Here is a 17,104-nt window from a genome sequence, read left to right on the forward strand (position 1 = left end):
CCTAATATTTACTACTGGTGTACTGACTTATTGTTGAATAAATGACAGATGGAACAAGGTCTTCTGGAGGCTAATGTAATGGTATTTGCAACAGTGAGGACCTTTTCATGGTGCATGAACAATGGAGTTATAGAGGGTTGATAAACTACTATCCATCACTCCATATAAACCAAACTAGTTATTTGTTCATAATATGGTTCTTTTTGAAAAGGGTTCACTGGAACTTTCAATATCCGTGACTTTTTCCGTAGCAAAACTCCATACTTCAAAATCACTTATCTTGACGTGCCATCCTTCAGCTATTTTCCTTTTACCTTTTTGATTGCCGTGAGGTCACTTTTGGCTCATCAAATTTGACTGACAGCATCTCTCTCGCTCTGCACGCTCCCCTGATTTGCCGACCCCACATTTGGTTTTCTCCACTCTTCCATCTCTGTCTTTCTACCTCCACCCTCCTCACCCCGTATGTGCCCATGTATCATCCAGCCAGTCCTCTCTGTATGCTTTTGACTGAGGAAGCGAAGGAATGCCGCGTTGCCTGCCCAGAGATTTGCCTCATTCTCACGGCCGCTCATGCTTTTGTAATGGGTCTTTTTTATAGCTGTCAGCGAGGAATGCCGACTGCACTAAACCCTCTCACGCCAATGGCATCAGAAGGCGAATACTGAAGTGTGCAGGCCTTAATTGTCCACGACCAGCTCACAAATGAACTGATTTCCTCCTGATTTTGTTTAGCTTTCGTGCGCATCTGTTTCGCGTGAATAGTGCTCTCAAGAATTGGCTTGATTTGTGTAAGTTTTGACCCGGTGACCCAGGGTTGAGAGGAGAGCTGATAGAGAGGAGTTGGTCGTGTCATAGCGCTGGAGACAGATCTGGACCTGCTCTGTCCGAAACATCCAAATGCCTTTGTTCCTCCAGCCTCTTTTTCTGTAGGAATGATCTACTGCGCTGCACTCTCCGAGCATCCAGCAAAGTGACGGCATCTCCAGGAAATGGGAAGCAGGCTATGGTCCGAGCGTCTGGCCAGCATATTGTTCATTTTGCGTGTCCTCTATAAAACAAATTCTATTCTCAATTAGCTGGTCTACATAAAATGTAAATAAGAGACAATGCAAAGTATTACACTATAATACAATTTAATATTTTAGTCTTCGTGATAAATTTTGGATATAAAGGATGTCGGTACTTCACTACGAGAGTCACTATTGCTCGCTTTTTTCTATTGCAAAATTTAAATTTGGTTTCATGCTTTACAAACTGCATATTTCTTTACATTTCTTATTACAATTTATTTTTCCATTTTATGTATCGTCCCAATTAAGTGCAGATTTTGATATGTGGTTGGATATATACTGTAGCGACCTTGTATGACCGCGAATACGGTTATTTCCTTTTGGTATTTAAAAACTGAGCAAATAATCAAAGAGTGTGACATCATTGCATTCTCGTCAAACGTCTTCAGAAATTGGATTATACAATATTTGCGTCACCGTTGTCTCCCCAGTGGGACGGGGAGGCTTTTATCACAGCTGTGACAGGCCAAGTGACTCTCATGTTTGGGCTGAAGGAGGGAGCAGTCTCTATGTGTACTTCCAAAGGTTTTAGATATGGTTACGAAGAATTAAAATGACCAAACAGCAGTGCAATAAAACAGATCTGTAGGTGTTCACATCTGTCTCTCTGAGCACATTTCAGATCATACTCGTGTTGTCGTGAGCCAGAGACTGAAGAAGCTTTGTTATCTATATGTTTGCATTTGGAGTCTTGGTGCTACTGACTTTACTTCACTACTCAGTAGAGGGATGTTAACCTCCTCTTCAGCGCCACATGTATTAAATAGTACTGCATGGTGTTATGTCATGTCATGTATGTGTTATGTTAATGTCCCTCTTTGCCTGTGCCGTGTGTTTACTTATAGGTTCCAGGACATGGTGAAGTATTTTGGGTTGAAAGCCAAAACAGGAGAGAAGGAAGTGACCCCCAGCTATGTCTTCATGCTGTGGTTTGAATTCTGCAATGACTTTAAGAACACATGGAAGAAACAAAGCAAGAACGTCTCCAAGGAGAAGTGAGCTTTTATTTATTTTTATCTTAATAAATATATTTATATTTTTTGTGAAAAGTGTTTTTTGTTTTTTTTATAAAGTTATTCAGCTGCTGAACTGAAATAATTGTTCTATTTGTAAGCATGAGGACACTGAGTACACTGCAGTGGTCAGTGTAATTGCTGAGTGCTGATATGCAGAAGTTGAGCAGGAGGCCATGAGCCCACAAGATCTGAGGCCTCGGCCCTGGGCCTGGATTTATGGTGTTGCCGTTGACCCGGCCTGTGTGTTTGGGCAGGCATTCGTCTGAGTTGCTGCAGACCCTCCAGAGCACCCAGCCACCTTCACTGCCCTCTGATGAGACTGGGGCTCTTAAAGAGGGCCTGTTATGAGGGCTGAAAAACACTGTCAGGGTGCAGGGCATGCTCTTGTGCTCTTCAGACTGCTCATTTTGTTTTCACTCTGAGACATCAGATATTTAATAATCTAATAGTACAAACACTGAACACTGATTTATAAATGTGAGAGCTGCTCTATGGGTCATATACGTATGGTATATGACTTCACCAAGCCACTGTTACAAGTGTGACAATATGCTGAATGCTCAAAAGCACAACAAAAAGCCACATGAATGAAAGGCACAATTTCATGTGACTGAAATAACATGAAGATAAAACAAGGTTTAGATAAAGGTCATCTTGGGCTAATTACAAACTTTTTTTTTCCCATAGGTTAAAGGAAGCTGAAGAAAGCATTAAGAAGATCACTGCAGACAAACGTGTTGAAACCAAAAAGGTCAATGCCAACAGTTTGGTAAGTGCCTCCCTGAGTCCTCACACCGGCTACTGATGTTTATGTGTGTGTGTGTGTGTGTGTGTTACATATGTCCCTGTGCCTTTTTTCAACAGAAAGAGCGGCTGCGGCAGAAGGAAGCCAGTGCATCGTCTAGCTGAGCTGAGTGTCTGGACTAAATGATCTCACATCACATACGTTTACAGTGACTATCTGCCTCAAACAACAGACTCTGAAATAGAACAACACTACTGCCCTCTCTGCCTCACCACAACATTGGACATGAACATCACTTTTGATACGAGCATTAATGTTAGATACAAGTGCTGCTAAGTGGAACAATGCATGTCTGACAGTGCTCCATTGAAGAGAGTCTTAAAGGTCAAAGATCGACCTCATTCTTCCAGCTCGATGTGACCTCAGAGTGACCAGCTTTTGAACGGTCACCAGGGGTCAGCAGGACCATAACAGGGTCAGAAAACTTATCCTATTACTACTGTACATCATATTATGAGTGCACTTGCTTGTGTGTGAAAAGATATGGCTTCTTACGCAGTTCCCAGTCTTGTAAACATGTCATGTTGTAGAATACGCTGAGACTGTTCAGGTGGGACATAGAATAGCTGTATGAAGCACTATGTTTTTGCTTCCAAATCTACTTAGTCTCATCTTTAAAAACAGGAAAGGCTTTGTCCCTGTGTTGTTGTCCAGCACAGTTGCACTTTTTTGCTTGCAGTAGCTGTGCTCACTAAAACTCCCTGTAATGCCACCTTTGTGCTTCATTTCTGTTGGCACTGTTGGCACCTCATTTCCTATGCAAGAACCTACTTTTGTTGATTCCTATTATGCCTCCAGAAACTCATAGAAAGTTTTATTTTTGTGTATTTTATTTGAACAGATATAAAATAACAATGCCTGAGTCTATTATTTGTACAGAAAGATTTTATTTTTTGCCTGAGAATGTCAGCCACAGTATGTTCATATTTTTATTGGATGGATAATGTTGATGCTGCCAATGAAGCGGTGCATACGAAAGATATATTTTTATTCACATATATGAGGCTGTTGTATTTTTTAATGGCCTGGGTTTATTTATTTTTTGAGGAAAATGTTTCTGCCAATTTACATATGGAAAAGGCGGGTTTTAGTTTGCTTTATAATAGTATACACAGCTTAAGCAAGATACTTTTACCAATCATACAGCGGAATAATCATTTTCAAACTATTCAACTATTAAAATAAATAACAGCAAATTCATTATGAAGATGCAGGGTGATGTTGTAACAGTAATGACCTGTTGTCTGGAAATCCTACAGTCACTCAAATGGGTGCTCTGTACTTTTATGGAATTGTTTTAAATTTCAATAATAAACTACTGGACATGAACAGTTATGTTTTACCCTTTATTTGCTCAATTTCAGAGTATGGTTTTGTGTGTCACACTGCTGTCCACATTGTTATTAGGCCTAAGCCTATGAACCTAATAGAGATCAGTGTTAATTTATGGACCTAAAAGGAGTAGATGGGATGATTCATATTACAGCCAGACCTTTCAATAAACTATGAGTCATTCTACAATGTTGTGTTGGAGACGGTCAAATTAGTTCTTGGAAGTTTATTTAAAGTTGACTTTGTTTTTAGGAATGTGAATTATAATAGGGCATGTGGTTTTCGTTTGATTCTGTTCTTTTATTATTAGGTAGATTGTAGTCTTATGTGTGTATAGGCACACGTGTACACATGCTCATTTAAAAAAAATGTCAAGGAGTGCATAGGTTTTTAAATACAGCCACGGAATGGTTACTGTGATACTATTATGTTAATTTATATTCATATATGGAAAATATAGTAAGGGTATTAAACTGGGCTAAGGCTACACTTATCTAAACACTGCGCAATTTATGCATTTCCAAAAAAGGCACTGTTGAATGCGCATGAAAATAGATTTGAACGCACGATCTTTGTCTTAATCTGAACGTGTAAAAATGATATGCACAATATGCAAAGTGTATTATTTAGAGGATAATTTAATCCAAGAAAGTACCCAACATTCTAGTTACATCCTAAACTCTTTAACAGTTGTAACGCGTATAAGGGCTGACTAAACCGACTGAAAAAGTCTCAAGTTTGTCTTCATGACTTACAAAAAATAACATAACATAATAGAGGAATATGCTATACTGAGGGGGAGGTTTCACTGAAATCACGTACGATTAAAATTACATTCTGCATAAAACTAGTCCGTCTTATTCCACACAGTGGAAACACCTTTAAAACAATATATATAAAAACAACACAGAAACTATTCCTGTAGTGAATGTTCTCATCACAGCATTATATAAACCGGGGACGTGCAGTTCTACTGGATTCAAAGCCGTGCGTAAAACCATTCCAATTCGCGTTCCCGTGCAGTGAAATGTCTCAGGCTGAAGTCAGAAGAGAAGAAGAGGAAACGTTTGGTTTCCAGTGAAATCAGACATTTGTCCTGTCCGCGAGCACGCATGGAGGTCGCACAACTAGTCCAAATCTATAGATATGCAGCGGCATTGCTTCACGCGCTGAATGCGTTTCTTCTTGGTTGGCGGCTGCTGGTCAGGACAGTTCAATGTGAACGTCATAGTGGTGAAGCGCTTGGGTTTGCAAAACGAGCACGACTGGAACGCGCCCTCCTCCCTGCGGATTTGTCTGGGGATGTAGAAGGAGTTGCACTGTCCATAGCAAAAGCGGTTGATGATGGTCCGACTGACGCATCCCTCCTCGTGGATGGTCTGTTTTAGGGGCTGCGTCTTGCACCAGTCGCGCTTCAAATACTGCCGCTCGGTGACGTGAAGCGCCTCTTGGCTGGACTCCAGAACTTCGTCGGCTGGAGAAGACGAGCTATGCCTTTGGCGTGTGCCTGCGCCCGCAGGAGAAGGAGGGTGAGGCTGCTGCTCCGATTCGTTTGGGTTGTTCTTGTCTGGATGAGGGATGGCGCCTTGTGATCCACGGTTTCTTTTTGAGACCGCGGGAGAGGAGATCAAGCCAATGATGAAAACCATACTGCAAAGTACACGAGTAGAGTAGGCCATCCTTTGGAAGAACAGGGAAACAAGTTAGCATTACATTTCATCATTATTATTATTTTTGACTTGCTACGCACAGGAGTGATTACGCACAGAATGAAAATATAAAAAGAAGACAACCTTTAGACAAGGTTATTCCAATTAGGAATAAAAGTAGCGTCATACAAGTTAGATTTGCGCCGGGATCCAGGGTTTAATTCGTAAAGCAAAGAGTTCAATACAAAAACCTTCCCTTGATTATAAATATCTGCTATAAATTGCTATTTGAATAGCTCCCGTTGTGATTAAATTCCTCTGAACATGCGTCCATAACGTGCACAAAATAGCAGTTAGTTGTGAACAAACTACATGTATTTCTAGTGCTCACTCACTTGTTCGTGTCCCTGTCCTCCAGTGATGGGCTGTTGTCTGTGGTACCTTCACAGATGATAGGCACCCTCTCGCGTCGACTCCTCACTGGCGGGACTGAGCTCTGCTGGGTGGGAGACCGAGCGCTCCATAGAAAAGGGGCCAGGGGGTTTAATACAAATTACTCCAGCGCCGCACTGTCTCCCTTTTAAATGTCTGCCAGCTGAGATGTGCACAACAGCTCCCTCGACATTATTGGCCAAGAGCGAAGTAAAGAAAATCAAAACTATCCGCCCCCTCAACACTTGAACTCGTGGAGGAGCAGACAGGCGGGGAGCAGCCAGAGATGGGCCAGGAGACGGTGCGCACACGGGAGTTATGTACAAGTTCAATTTATACAGAGGACAACATGCCTATGGAAGCAGTCACAGAATACATTTCTGTGTAGAGTAAAAAAGACAACCTTAATGACAATCACTAATAGATCAATCAATGGTAACGTTTAGGATAGAGATAGGACTTTGTTCAACTCAAATAAGAAACTACACCATTCTCGACATATCACGACTTTCTAGCCTGAATAGTTTTGGCTCTGTCCATTTCCGTTCCTATGGTGCCCTCTTGTGGCTTTTAAAGTTATGTCAGAGAAAAGTGACTCATAACAGATTTAGAATTTATTTGTGTGCCGCGGTTCACAAATATCACTTTGCTGGTTGGCAGTTTTACAAAATACAACTTTGCAAAAGACTTGATTTAATCAATACTGTTTGGCATCTTTTGAACAACAGAAGGTGCATTTTTACTTAAGATGGTAAAAATAATAGTTTAAAAATGTTTGAGAAATCTCCCAAAATACATCCATAAGAACAAAGTTTCCAGTCACATACATAATCTGGTCTGCACACTAATGACATAACTAACACAACTCTAGTTAAACTGACATATTTTACAAATGTAAGGCAAAGGTCTCCCACCATAAAAAAGATCGTAAACATTTAAGCAGAATAAATTAAGTACCACTTAACAAACAGTCTACATCATATTCCTCAACAAGACCTGCATAATAAGTCACATGACGAAGAAGACTAAAAATCAACAGGTTTAGTAGCTGACAGTAGTCTGGTCTGTGTTAAGGGATTTCTGGGAGAGCCTCTGTAATGATGCATCTCTTTCTCCACCACTTGTTGCACAAAAGGATTCTGGGGTCCAGGCTGGTCTTGGTGGCACTCAGAAGTGTTCAATTTGATTTTAGGCTGGACCTTGTTTGTCACATCCTCAAGGGCACACTGCTTGGCTTTACGGGCCAGGGTGCTAGGTTTTTTGGGAGGCACAGGAGGGGGCTTTTTCACAGATTTAACACTGTGGACCTGTGGTTCATCCAGATTATGCTGGGACTGTGGGTATGGAGAGAGGCCGGTCTCTAGACTCACAGCTTTTGGCACTTGCATGCTCTGTTGAACAAAGCCTCTTGTGGGTCTTCTGTTCTCTCCCATAAGTGAATTGATTCTGCGGACAGTTTGACGGACAGGTGTGCGCTGGAACCTGAGAGGAGACCTGCTGGCTTTTTCCTGAGAGCCTTCAGGATAACGCAGAGTGAGCCTGTTGAAGTGCTGAATGCGTTCTGCCACTCTGCGCTTTTGGGACTGCAGATGGTCAGGAGACACTGCCACCTTCTGGTCATCAGCTTTGGTACATTTATCAGGTTTTTCATCTACAACACTAACTTCAATATCAGCCCTTGGGGGAGTACATAGCTCAGCACTGGGTTCAAAGTCGGGTCTGTATGGAGTCGACTGCAGCCCAGACGACACTCCCAGTTTGAAGTGAGCCGGACTCTGAATGTCTAGAGCATCGATCAATCTACTGCAGTCCACCAGCTCCTCCTCCTTTTCTCCACTGTCCAGCACATCATGTGTGATGTTGAGGGCAGTACCTTTAGAGGCCTTTAACAAGAGACTACCGTTTGTATCACAATCAAACACTACACTATCAATATGCAAAGGAGACAGACAAGCAAGCTCCATTTGCCCAAATGTAACATTATTGTCATAATTGGCCAAAAAAGACTGCCGAGCTGGTATCACGGAGGAAGATGCAACAGAGTTCACTGGAGTTTCTGGATGAGACGCACTGACATCATTTGATATTGAAGTTTTTGCAGGTGAATTGCAGGCAACAGGCTGGCAGTCACTACTCCATTCTGTAAAGGCCTGGTTAATCTTTAGCAGAGTAGATCCTGTTGGAATCTGGGCTTCAGCAGCTTCTCCCTCGCTCTCTAAACTGCCTGCACTTGTAGTACAACATAGTTTCAGGGGCCGGCTGGACATTGGCGAGGGCTTGGCTATGACTATTGCAGGCTCAGAGGAGAAAGTGTTCTTCAGGCACATGCTCATGGGAGTATCTGGGAAAGACCCTCTGTTGAAGTCCTGAGATGTGACAGGAGTCTCTGTCCAAACAGCCTGACGGTCACTTGAGTGTGGGTGAGGGGTCAACAGGTTGTCTTCAGACTTACTGATGAATTTGGTGCCTTTAAAAGAAAATGAATATGATCATTTTGGGTTGGTATTTAAAAAAAAAAAAGTGATTTTCTTGTGACTTACTGTTTGCCTCACTTATCCTGGGTAGTACAGATGGACTGATGAACTCCATTTCTTTGGTGAAACAAAAGCTGGTTGTGCTTTCCTGAGAGGCAAGTCTCCAGCCAATGGATTCAGATCCCTTTTAACAACCAACATGAAATGAGAAATGAAAGACCATCCAGAGAATATTAATGGGGTTATTTTGTTAAAATGAAACCCACAGATGTAACCCAGTATGTGTGTTAATATGTTACAATAATTTGTGGTTAGTTCTTCAGAGTATGTTAAAATAACTCAGAAGCAACCAGATTTCCACACAATTCAAGGTTTTTTATTATTCATATATTCAAGTCAATAGCATGGCTGAATAAAATGTGCATCATTCAAGATACATCACATCATTTTAAAGCTCTATGTCCCCCACCAGATGTCACAGCAACAAGGATGTACCTTACAAGTAACAGACATAAAAGTGCGAAAAACAAGGCATGCATAGTTTTTAGCCTGTTACTAGAATTAAATATAGAGTTAAAAACGTGTGCAAATATGGAAATATTTGCTCATTGCACCGACAATAAAGGAAAGTGCAAAACTACTGAATTCTTTTTCAAACTACAGACTTTCTAAAACGCATGTCATGCACTTAGATTAACAGGGGGTGTTAATCTGTGGGTTCTATGAAGCAGCCACACTTACAGCGTCTTTGCTGCTTTTACCCAGGCTGAAGCGCATGCGCAGAGATTTGCGTGGTGCATCCTTTTTGTTGACTTTAGGAGAGAAGCAACCGGCTTTGCCAGATTCCACCCTGTAAAAAATAGATCAAGACAGTTGCCTTTAAGAAATGTCTCAATTTTGTCACATATTAATATTTCTGCTTTGGATGTACCTGCTGACTAAATGCCGACTGCTGAGTCTTCGGCTCTTTCTCCTGGCAGAAGTCACAGAACGCCTTTGAGATCTTCCTCCAGAAGCACAGGTGTTTGAAGAGTCCAGGACACCAGAAGCACTACGAGCTTCAATTTTGACACAGAACAAAATATTACATACAGGTGCCAACATCTTTGAACATCTGTCATTACAGAACGATTAGTACCAGATCCTGGAGTAGATGTTCCATTGAACATGGGGTCAGGAAGTAAATCTATGCCAAGGTTCTTCTTCATTGATCTGCGTTTTTTATTTGAGAACCCAAAACTGTGACCAGATTCCAGAGGTAGTTTTCGCTTGGAGTTGGGGGTTGCAATTACAGGGGTTGCAGAAGAAAAAACTGTCAAAAATCACAATAAATGTAGTATATTGGATTATGAGAACACTTTTATGTTCAAATCAAATGCAGTGTCAGGTCAAGCATATTGAAGCAAATTGCGATTTCTGCCTGAATAAGCAATGTGCAAGATGACCCATGCAAATGCTATGTGGGCAAAGAGAAAATATCAGGATAGAAGGCAAGTAATTCAGACAAAGCAGTTTTCATTTCCATGCTTGCACAAATTGATTCAGGTACCAAAAGTAACTTAATTTTTACTATGATTTATATGATATATGAAGATGAGCGCAAGCATTACTTATTCAATTTGCAACAATATTACGTACCAATACTGTCTGACTGGGAGTTATGTGTGGGTGTTCTATTAGTTTTGATCTTATTCAGAGCCCCACTGACCATATCTGTAATGTGAGACACATCGAGTCATGTAAATGTATTTCTTCACCAAAGGCCAAACCATAAATACCGATAACTGCTTTGACAAATACAAGGATGTGTATAATTACATACAAACAATTAAAAAGTTGGTAAATGTTTTTAAAAATTAACATGTCGTAGTTACCTCCAAAACTACGCCTAGGCCTCCTCTTCATTCCTGAGTTAAGATCAAGTTCACGGAGTTCCTCGTGAGTAGGAGACAGAACATCAGAATCACAACCCATCATAGCTGGCACTCTCTCTTGAAGAAATTGTGGCAGAACACCTATGATAGACAAATATTAATTTATTAATATCTAAAATATAACTATAAACTTTAAGAAAGCAAAAAAATTACCAAAGCTGTGAGCATTTTCAATGAAACAGTGGACAACTGCTGCTTGGAGTTTGAGGCGTTTTTCCGTGTTGGTATTCATCTTCTCTGCTCCATCTGCAGAGTGTAGGAGATTTGGAGCCAGGATTACAGACAGGTTACTGCTGTCCATCTTATTTTCCACACTCCTGTAATGCACCAAAATGGAACATGTGAAATCCACACAAACAGCTGTGACAGATTATATTTAAAAAGGATCAATCCAACATTATCATGACGGTACCTTGAGGATACGGTCTGAAGGAACTCAAAGAAGTGTCGGAGGGTGTTCTGGTTCCTTTCGGGGAGCACACAGGAGAGCAGCATGGTGGCCGCTGTCCTCTCCTCTTCAGAGTTGAGCTGCTGAGCCTTGAGAAAAGCATCCTGCAGCTCTGAGGCAAACACAGGCTCCGGCAGCTCTCTGAAGAACTGCTTCACCAGGCCGGCCACATCGCAGGGAAGAGCTGTGGACAGACAGTCTTCTCCTGCATCCAACTTGGCCTAAACAGACAAAACAGCATTGTCTTGAGCACATAAGGTCAAAAGTCAACAAGGGCAAGGTCAAATTGCCCCATCACTCACCCGGAGAGCTTTGAGACGAACAACGGATCCTGACTTTCTGAATAGGCCCTCTGTGTCAACATGAGCCGTTAGATTTATACAAGCGTCAACAAGGAATCTGAATGGACAAAACAAATTAACACAGACTCTCAGTGCTTGAAACCAAGTAACTGCCCCAATAAATGCAACTAAATAATAAATCATTTACCTTGGCACAATTCCATTATCCATATTATAACATGGCAGATTCTCAAGAGGCACACCAAACACCTTTTTCTGGATAAACACACACAAAAATGTTAAGACAATAAAATACTTAAAAATAAATCTGCTGCAGAACATCATTTAGTGTTAATTATGTAAAGATTTTAAAAACATAGTTTGATTGTTAAAAGATCGTACTCTGCACAAAACTGACTCTTATGAGCTTCAAAACATGTTATAATGTTGTTACCTCCTCTAAAACAGCCCTGGAGATGCATTTTGTTTCATTTACACAAGTCTGAGTAATAGTGGTTTATTAGTCTGTTTACATCTCCAAAGCTCAAAATGCGCTGTTCCACTTTGTGATGTCATGCACTGGTTATTTTCTAGTTAACAGCTACCTTTTACCTTTAGTTCAATAGATTAATAATTTCAGCTCTGGAATTGCGAAAGTCGAAAAAAAAAAACATAGTACACTTCCTGTATTACCACATGACATCACAAGATGGAACAGAGTGCTTCTGTTTGAGAGAAGAGCCCAGCCTAAATTTCCAGGGTCTGTGTGAATGAAACAGACCAAAACTCCAGGTATGTTGTTGATAAGGAAACAACATTATAACAGATCAGAAAATTGTGTAATATGGGCCCAGCAATGTATAATAACCTTAATGTGGAAAGATTAATAGGGTCTAAACTAATCTAAACATCAACAACATATCCAAAATAAACAGTGACATCTTTTACAACAGATGAATAATATGTGGGTCAGAAGGTGGGACAGGCAGCAAAGTATGTATGGAAATATTTCACAGTCCACACCTTTAGATTTCATAGCAGAAATGAAGAACAATGACACTTAGAAACTGTCTTACCGAGATACTCGCTGATGCCCGGGAAGCTTTGTTTTTATTCCAGTTTTTAGTCTTTATGCCATAAGCTGTGCGAAGGTGCTGCACTGCCACAAGACGCATCACATTTCTCTCTAACACCTTCATTTTGGCCGCAAACAACCAATGCTTCTACAAAACAGATCCTATTTCTAGAACTATGAAAATACGGTTGTAATTTCCTGTGTAAGATCGTATCACCTCCTCTGGATGAAAAAAACAAAACGCTAACACTAAGTTGTCCAAAAGGGAGACGATTTTCAACATCCAGAAAAACTCCGAGCTATGCCACTACAAAATCGGATATACCATCTAAAAAAACGTATCTAATATTATTAAATTCCTCCAACTTCCCCAATGTTCAGCTTCATTGTGTCGCAATAGTGCTAGCAAGCTAACACTAACCAGCTAACCAGAGCAAATAAAAAACACAAAACTCTCCTCTCCATACACTCCCTTCTTCTAGTAGTGGTTCATAATGCTCCTCGATCGGTTAAAGTATAAAGTACATCCGTACATCTTGTAAAGTTAACATCCGTACATCCTGTAACGTTAAACACTTAAACTTTCCCTATCAAAAGTCCATTCTTCTGGTCCTCACCATGGACAGTTTACGCTTCTCACGCAGCGCTCTGTTTCCGCAGATTCAAACATCAGCGCTCCCCACGCGCACGCTCTGATTGGCTGAGAGCGGTTACAAGAGCATTTTTCCCAGCGTGTTTACTTTACTACACTAGAGGTCCCGCCCGGGCGGGGAAGTCTAGATCCCGTTCATCTCAACATTTTTGTTTCCGCCGGGCGGCCGGGCTATCCAAATCCACAAAATAACGGAATATGTCATACTTCTGAATGCAGTGGTTATGCCCTGTTTATGTAAATGCATCTAAAATAAGATCGTATTATATTTTATACAGTAAAATACATTTACTGTAAAATATTTTGTACTGTGATTTAAATATCCCCTTATCTCAATGTAGAAAAGAAACAGGAAAAGAAATATACTCTCGCAAGGGCTTTACTTTATTACAAGAAAACATATGCACACATATATACAGCGGACATGGATGTATAAATACATGAATGTAACAAGGTTGGTATTGTTTAGAAACATTTCCTGTGGACAATAGAGGGGCCGGCCTCATCATACTCCTGCTTGCTGATCCACATCTGCTGGAAGGTGGACAGAGAAGCAAGGATGGAGCCGCCAATCCAGACGGAGTACTTCCTCTCAGGGGGAGCAATGATCTAAAGAAACAAAGGCATACACTGAGTTTATTTCTCTTCTATGCCAAGTTTAATTTGAACTTTTTTTTTACTTATGAAGATCTGCATCTCACCTTGATCTTCATGGTGCTGGGGGCCAGGGCGGTGATCTCCTTCTGCATACGGTCAGCAATACCAGGGTACATGGTGGTACCACCAGAGAGCACATTGTTGGCATACAGATCCTTACGGATATCAATGTCACACTTCATGATGCTGTTGTAGGCGGTCTCATGGATACCAGCAGACTCCATACCTGGGAGACAAAGAATGTTAAGTTTTACAACATATGCAACAGACAAACAACATATCAGGTCTAATCATTTTAGTTTGTAAATGTCTCTTACCGATGAAAGAGGGCTGGAAAAGGGTCTCGGGGCAACGGAAACGCTCATTACCAATGGTGATGACCTGACCATCGGGCAGCTCATAACTCTTCTCCAGAGAGGAGGAGGAAGCAGCAGTGGCCATCTCATTCTCAAAGTCCAGAGCAACATAGCACAGCTTCTCCTTGATGTCACGCACAATCTCACGCTCAGCTATGGAAAGTAAAGTTTGGCATTTCAGCGAAAAGATCTAACATGTGCAAATGAGTTCTATTGATATAATATGTACCAGTTGTGACGAAAGAGTAGCCACGCTCAGTCAGGATCTTCATCAGGTAGTCAGTCAGGTCGCGACCGGCCAGATCCAGACGCATGATGGCATGGGGCAGGGCATAACCCTCATAGATGGGCACATTGTGGGTCACACCATCTCCAGAGTCCAGCACAATACCTTTGGCACACAGGAAAGGCCAGCATACTTTCAGTGCTTAGAGTTCAACACATATAATCCTCCTTATTTAGCTATGTGACACATCATAAACGAAAGCTGCTGACAACTGTTGCTTGTACTATGCAGGGATAGGATTAACACTTTAACTTGACAATGTGAAAGGAATCAATGAGGCGACAGCTTCACAATGAGCTGTGTAAATTTAGGTTGTATCATAGTAGTGAGTACTGACCAGTGGTACGGCCAGAGGCGTACAGAGACAGAACAGCCTGGATAGCCACATACATGGCAGGGACGTTGAAGGTCTCAAACATGATCTGCAAAGTACATACAAAATGTGTTATTAAGAAGTATCTGTAAAACAAATATAAGTAATATTTGTGCTACCAGCCACATTCTGAACATGCTAAAAAAGTTTAATTTTTACAGCAGTTTTGTCTACAAATTCTGTTGCTGCTGCTGTTATCTTTAATAGTACTTTAGCAGTTACTATTTGCACTTCATTACTAAGATAAAAAAAAACAACTCAATTCAACTCACAATTGCTCAATTTACTTATGCAATATACACTTTCATTATGTTTTTATGCTAATAGTAATAACAACTTTAAAGATTTGCAGAAAAATTGTAACTGCAAGTAAATACTTAATTTCCTAATACATACCATTTTGATTTCAAAGTAAAGAGTAATACAAGTCGATTTATACCTGGGTCATCTTCTCTCTGTTGGCTTTGGGGTTGAGGGGGGCCTCAGTGAGCAGGGTGGGGTGCTCCTCGGGGGCCACACGCAGCTCATTGTAAAAGGTGTGGTGCCAGATCTGTCAGCAGAAGAAAAGACATGGCAGCTGATGAGGTGCCTGAAATAACACTTAAGAGCAGGATCAACCCAGATACTTTCAAAAATACAGCCCTAATACTAAAAATAAGAACATTTTACAACAACTAACAGGTTGTGAAGTGTCAGGCATGTGTCAGGTCAGCTGTTGTAATGTTGTAAATGAGCCCCCACTCATCACCCACTCACCTTCTCCATATCGTCCCAGTTGGTGATGATGCCGTGCTCAATGGGGTACTTGAGAGTCAGGATACCCCTCTTGCTCTGGGCCTCATCACCTACATAGCTGTCTTTCTGACCCATACCCACCATCACACCCTGGAGAAGTCAAGACAATCATTAATATTCATAACCACAGGAATATACAGGAAAGTACATATTATGCTGAATGTAAAAGAGAGTGTACCTGGTGGCGGGGCCTTCCAACAATGGAAGGGAAGACAGCACGGGGAGCGTCATCTCCAGCGAATCCAGCCTTGACCAGGCCAGAGCCATTGTCGCACACGAGGGCGGTAGTCTCGTCGTCGTCGCACATGGTTAGGCTTGAGTCTGGTCTAAATGGTCTGGATTCAACATAAAGAGAAGTTCACGTTACATAGAAGCCACTAAAACAAATGAGACTGACACCTCTTCAATCACCATGCTATGTAATTGAAATACTCATTCTAATCCTCAATGCTTTGAAGACCTATCTCCTATCAGACACTGTTACAGTATAATAATACCTGCCTCAATCGAGGCTATCTAGAGAGCGCTAATTGCCCATGCCTTTGGACACTATTTCTGTCCCATCTTGTTGTACACTTCCTGATAACCTATCTCCAAAGTTGATTGTTCCATGAGAGCTCAGAGCTGCTGAGGTAGCACCAAAAAGGGGCATAACATAGACCTGTCTTCTATTTTAGGCTGCTGTTTTCTACAATGAAATGTGTGCCCACAATGGTGAAATGCACACAGTTTACAAGAAGCAATCACAAAACCTGCTTCTGTTATGTTATTTGGTGTTTATTATGCAGATACCATAGACTGTATAGTACATATATACCAGATATATACTGTATATATGGTATATGGTAGACACCAGTTATTTTTCATTCATTTGAAAGCAGCAAATTGTAGATAGGCTAAAAGGTATAAAAGCACTTTCTGGTGGCTAATGGCTTTGGAGAACACACATTTTCAAATAATTTAAGGCTCTATCATATTACAAGAAAAAAAAAAAACATTAAAAACATTAAAGTGAAATAATCTTTACTTCCTGACTATTACTAAGAGTGAGTTCTAGGTTTGCTGCAAAGACCATTCAGTCATTCAGTCATTCATTCATTCATTCACAAATCCACAGGCACCAGACTAGTTGTGCATCACTAAACTAAAGATAAAGCAAAATAAACTTATAGAGCAGTAGTAATAGAACTAGGAAGTGAAACTCACCAAGGTGCACACAGGCAGATGGATGCTTCCACTGGGACAACCGCCTGGAGTTGAGCACCCGCTTAAATAAGACACCGGCTGGGCCCGGGGTCCAGGGGCGGGGCTAAGGGGGGGTTCACACAAGTCCAAATAAGAGCTGGCAGCAAAAATCACAAATGTCTTTTACATAGATGGACAAAAGGGATTTAAACTCAGATAAATCAACTGCTCGGGCTAATGTAGAGTCAGTGTAGTGAGAAGTATGTGGTTGTAGCAATGGT

General features: G+C 41.2%; 4 protein-coding genes across 5 annotated transcripts in view; 1 reads left to right on the plus strand and 3 right to left on the minus strand.

The window, feature by feature from the left end:
- Positions 1-4,223, plus strand: part of LOC110155615 (formin-1-like) — a 47,185-nt gene extending 42,962 nt beyond the window's left edge. Inside the window, exons 16-18 of the mRNA XM_055155022.1 lie at positions 1,919-2,068; positions 2,777-2,858; positions 2,954-4,223. Of these exons, the coding sequence (XP_055010997.1) occupies positions 1,919-2,068; positions 2,777-2,858; positions 2,954-2,998 (277 nt within the window). The 3' untranslated portion in view covers positions 2,999-4,223. The remainder of the gene's footprint in view (positions 1-1,918; positions 2,069-2,776; positions 2,859-2,953) is intronic.
- Positions 4,224-4,888: 665 nt separating this feature from the next.
- grem1b (gremlin 1b) lies at positions 4,889-6,781 on the minus strand. The gene is made up of 2 exons (XM_020919816.2): positions 6,271-6,781; positions 4,889-5,906 (listed from the first exon to the last, which is right to left on the minus strand). The coding sequence occupies exon 2, from the start codon at positions 5,903-5,905 to the stop codon at positions 5,354-5,356; it is 552 nt and encodes a 183-aa protein (XP_020775475.1). The 5' UTR covers position 5,906; positions 6,271-6,781; the 3' UTR covers positions 4,889-5,353.
- Positions 6,782-6,908: 127 nt separating this feature from the next.
- Positions 6,909-13,175, minus strand: arhgap11a (Rho GTPase activating protein 11A). Of its 2 annotated transcripts, XM_020919431.2 has the most exons (12): positions 12,521-13,175; positions 11,653-11,720; positions 11,466-11,562; positions 11,128-11,384; positions 10,869-11,032; positions 10,656-10,796; positions 10,420-10,494; positions 9,920-10,093; positions 9,713-9,839; positions 9,523-9,631; positions 8,848-8,965; positions 6,909-8,774 (listed from the first exon to the last, which is right to left on the minus strand). In XM_020919431.2, the coding sequence occupies exons 1-12, from the start codon at positions 12,641-12,643 to the stop codon at positions 7,333-7,335; spliced, it is 2,895 nt and encodes a 964-aa protein (XP_020775090.2). In that variant the 5' UTR covers positions 12,644-13,175; the 3' UTR covers positions 6,909-7,332. The 2 variants fall into 2 exon arrangements, with proteins under 2 accessions (XP_020775090.2, XP_020775091.2); XM_020919432.2 differs by lacking the exon at positions 10,420-10,494.
- A 357-nt stretch (positions 13,176-13,532) lies between these two features.
- Positions 13,533-16,892, minus strand: LOC110155223 (actin, alpha cardiac muscle). The gene is made up of 9 exons (XM_020919287.2): positions 16,845-16,892; positions 15,817-15,973; positions 15,600-15,728; positions 15,283-15,393; positions 14,808-14,892; positions 14,414-14,575; positions 14,146-14,337; positions 13,873-14,054; positions 13,533-13,780 (listed from the first exon to the last, which is right to left on the minus strand). Exons 2-9 carry the CDS (start codon positions 15,943-15,945, stop codon positions 13,637-13,639), a joined length of 1,134 nt encoding a protein of 377 aa, XP_020774946.2. The 5' UTR covers positions 15,946-15,973; positions 16,845-16,892; the 3' UTR covers positions 13,533-13,636.
- Positions 16,893-17,104: the final 212 nt, after the last annotated feature.

Source organism: Boleophthalmus pectinirostris, unplaced genomic scaffold (genome assembly GCF_026225935.1).
Source record: "Boleophthalmus pectinirostris isolate CB_2022bp ecotype Guang Dong unplaced genomic scaffold, ASM2622593v1 HiC_scaffold_10, whole genome shotgun sequence".
NCBI classification, from domain to species: Eukaryota; Metazoa; Chordata; class Actinopteri; order Gobiiformes; family Gobiidae; genus Boleophthalmus; species Boleophthalmus pectinirostris.

Excerpts from the sequence above, each read along its gene's own strand:
- grem1b (XM_020919816.2), bottom strand. The coding sequence starts at position 5,905 with ATGGCCTACTCTACTCGTGTACTTTGCAGTATGGTTTTCATCATTGGC.
- arhgap11a (XM_020919431.2), bottom strand. The coding sequence starts at position 12,643 with ATGAAGGTGTTAGAGAGAAATGTGATGCGTCTTGTGGCAGTGCAGCAC. Across the intron at positions 10,094-10,419 it reads CTCCCAGTCAGACAGTATTG|TTTTTTCTTCTGCAACCCCT; the intron begins GTACGTAATATT and ends GATTTTTGACAG. Across the intron at positions 9,632-9,712 it reads AGTCGGCATTTAGTCAGCAG|GGTGGAATCTGGCAAAGCCG; the intron begins GTACATCCAAAG and ends TATTTTTTACAG.
- LOC110155223 (XM_020919287.2), bottom strand. The coding sequence starts at position 15,945 with ATGTGCGACGACGACGAGACTACCGCCCTCGTGTGCGACAATGGCTCT. Across the intron at positions 15,729-15,816 it reads TTGGAAGGCCCCGCCACCAG|GGTGTGATGGTGGGTATGGG; the intron begins GTACACTCTCTT and ends TGACTTCTCCAG. Across the intron at positions 14,338-14,413 it reads CTACTCTTTCGTCACAACTG|CTGAGCGTGAGATTGTGCGT; the intron begins GTACATATTATA and ends TACTTTCCATAG.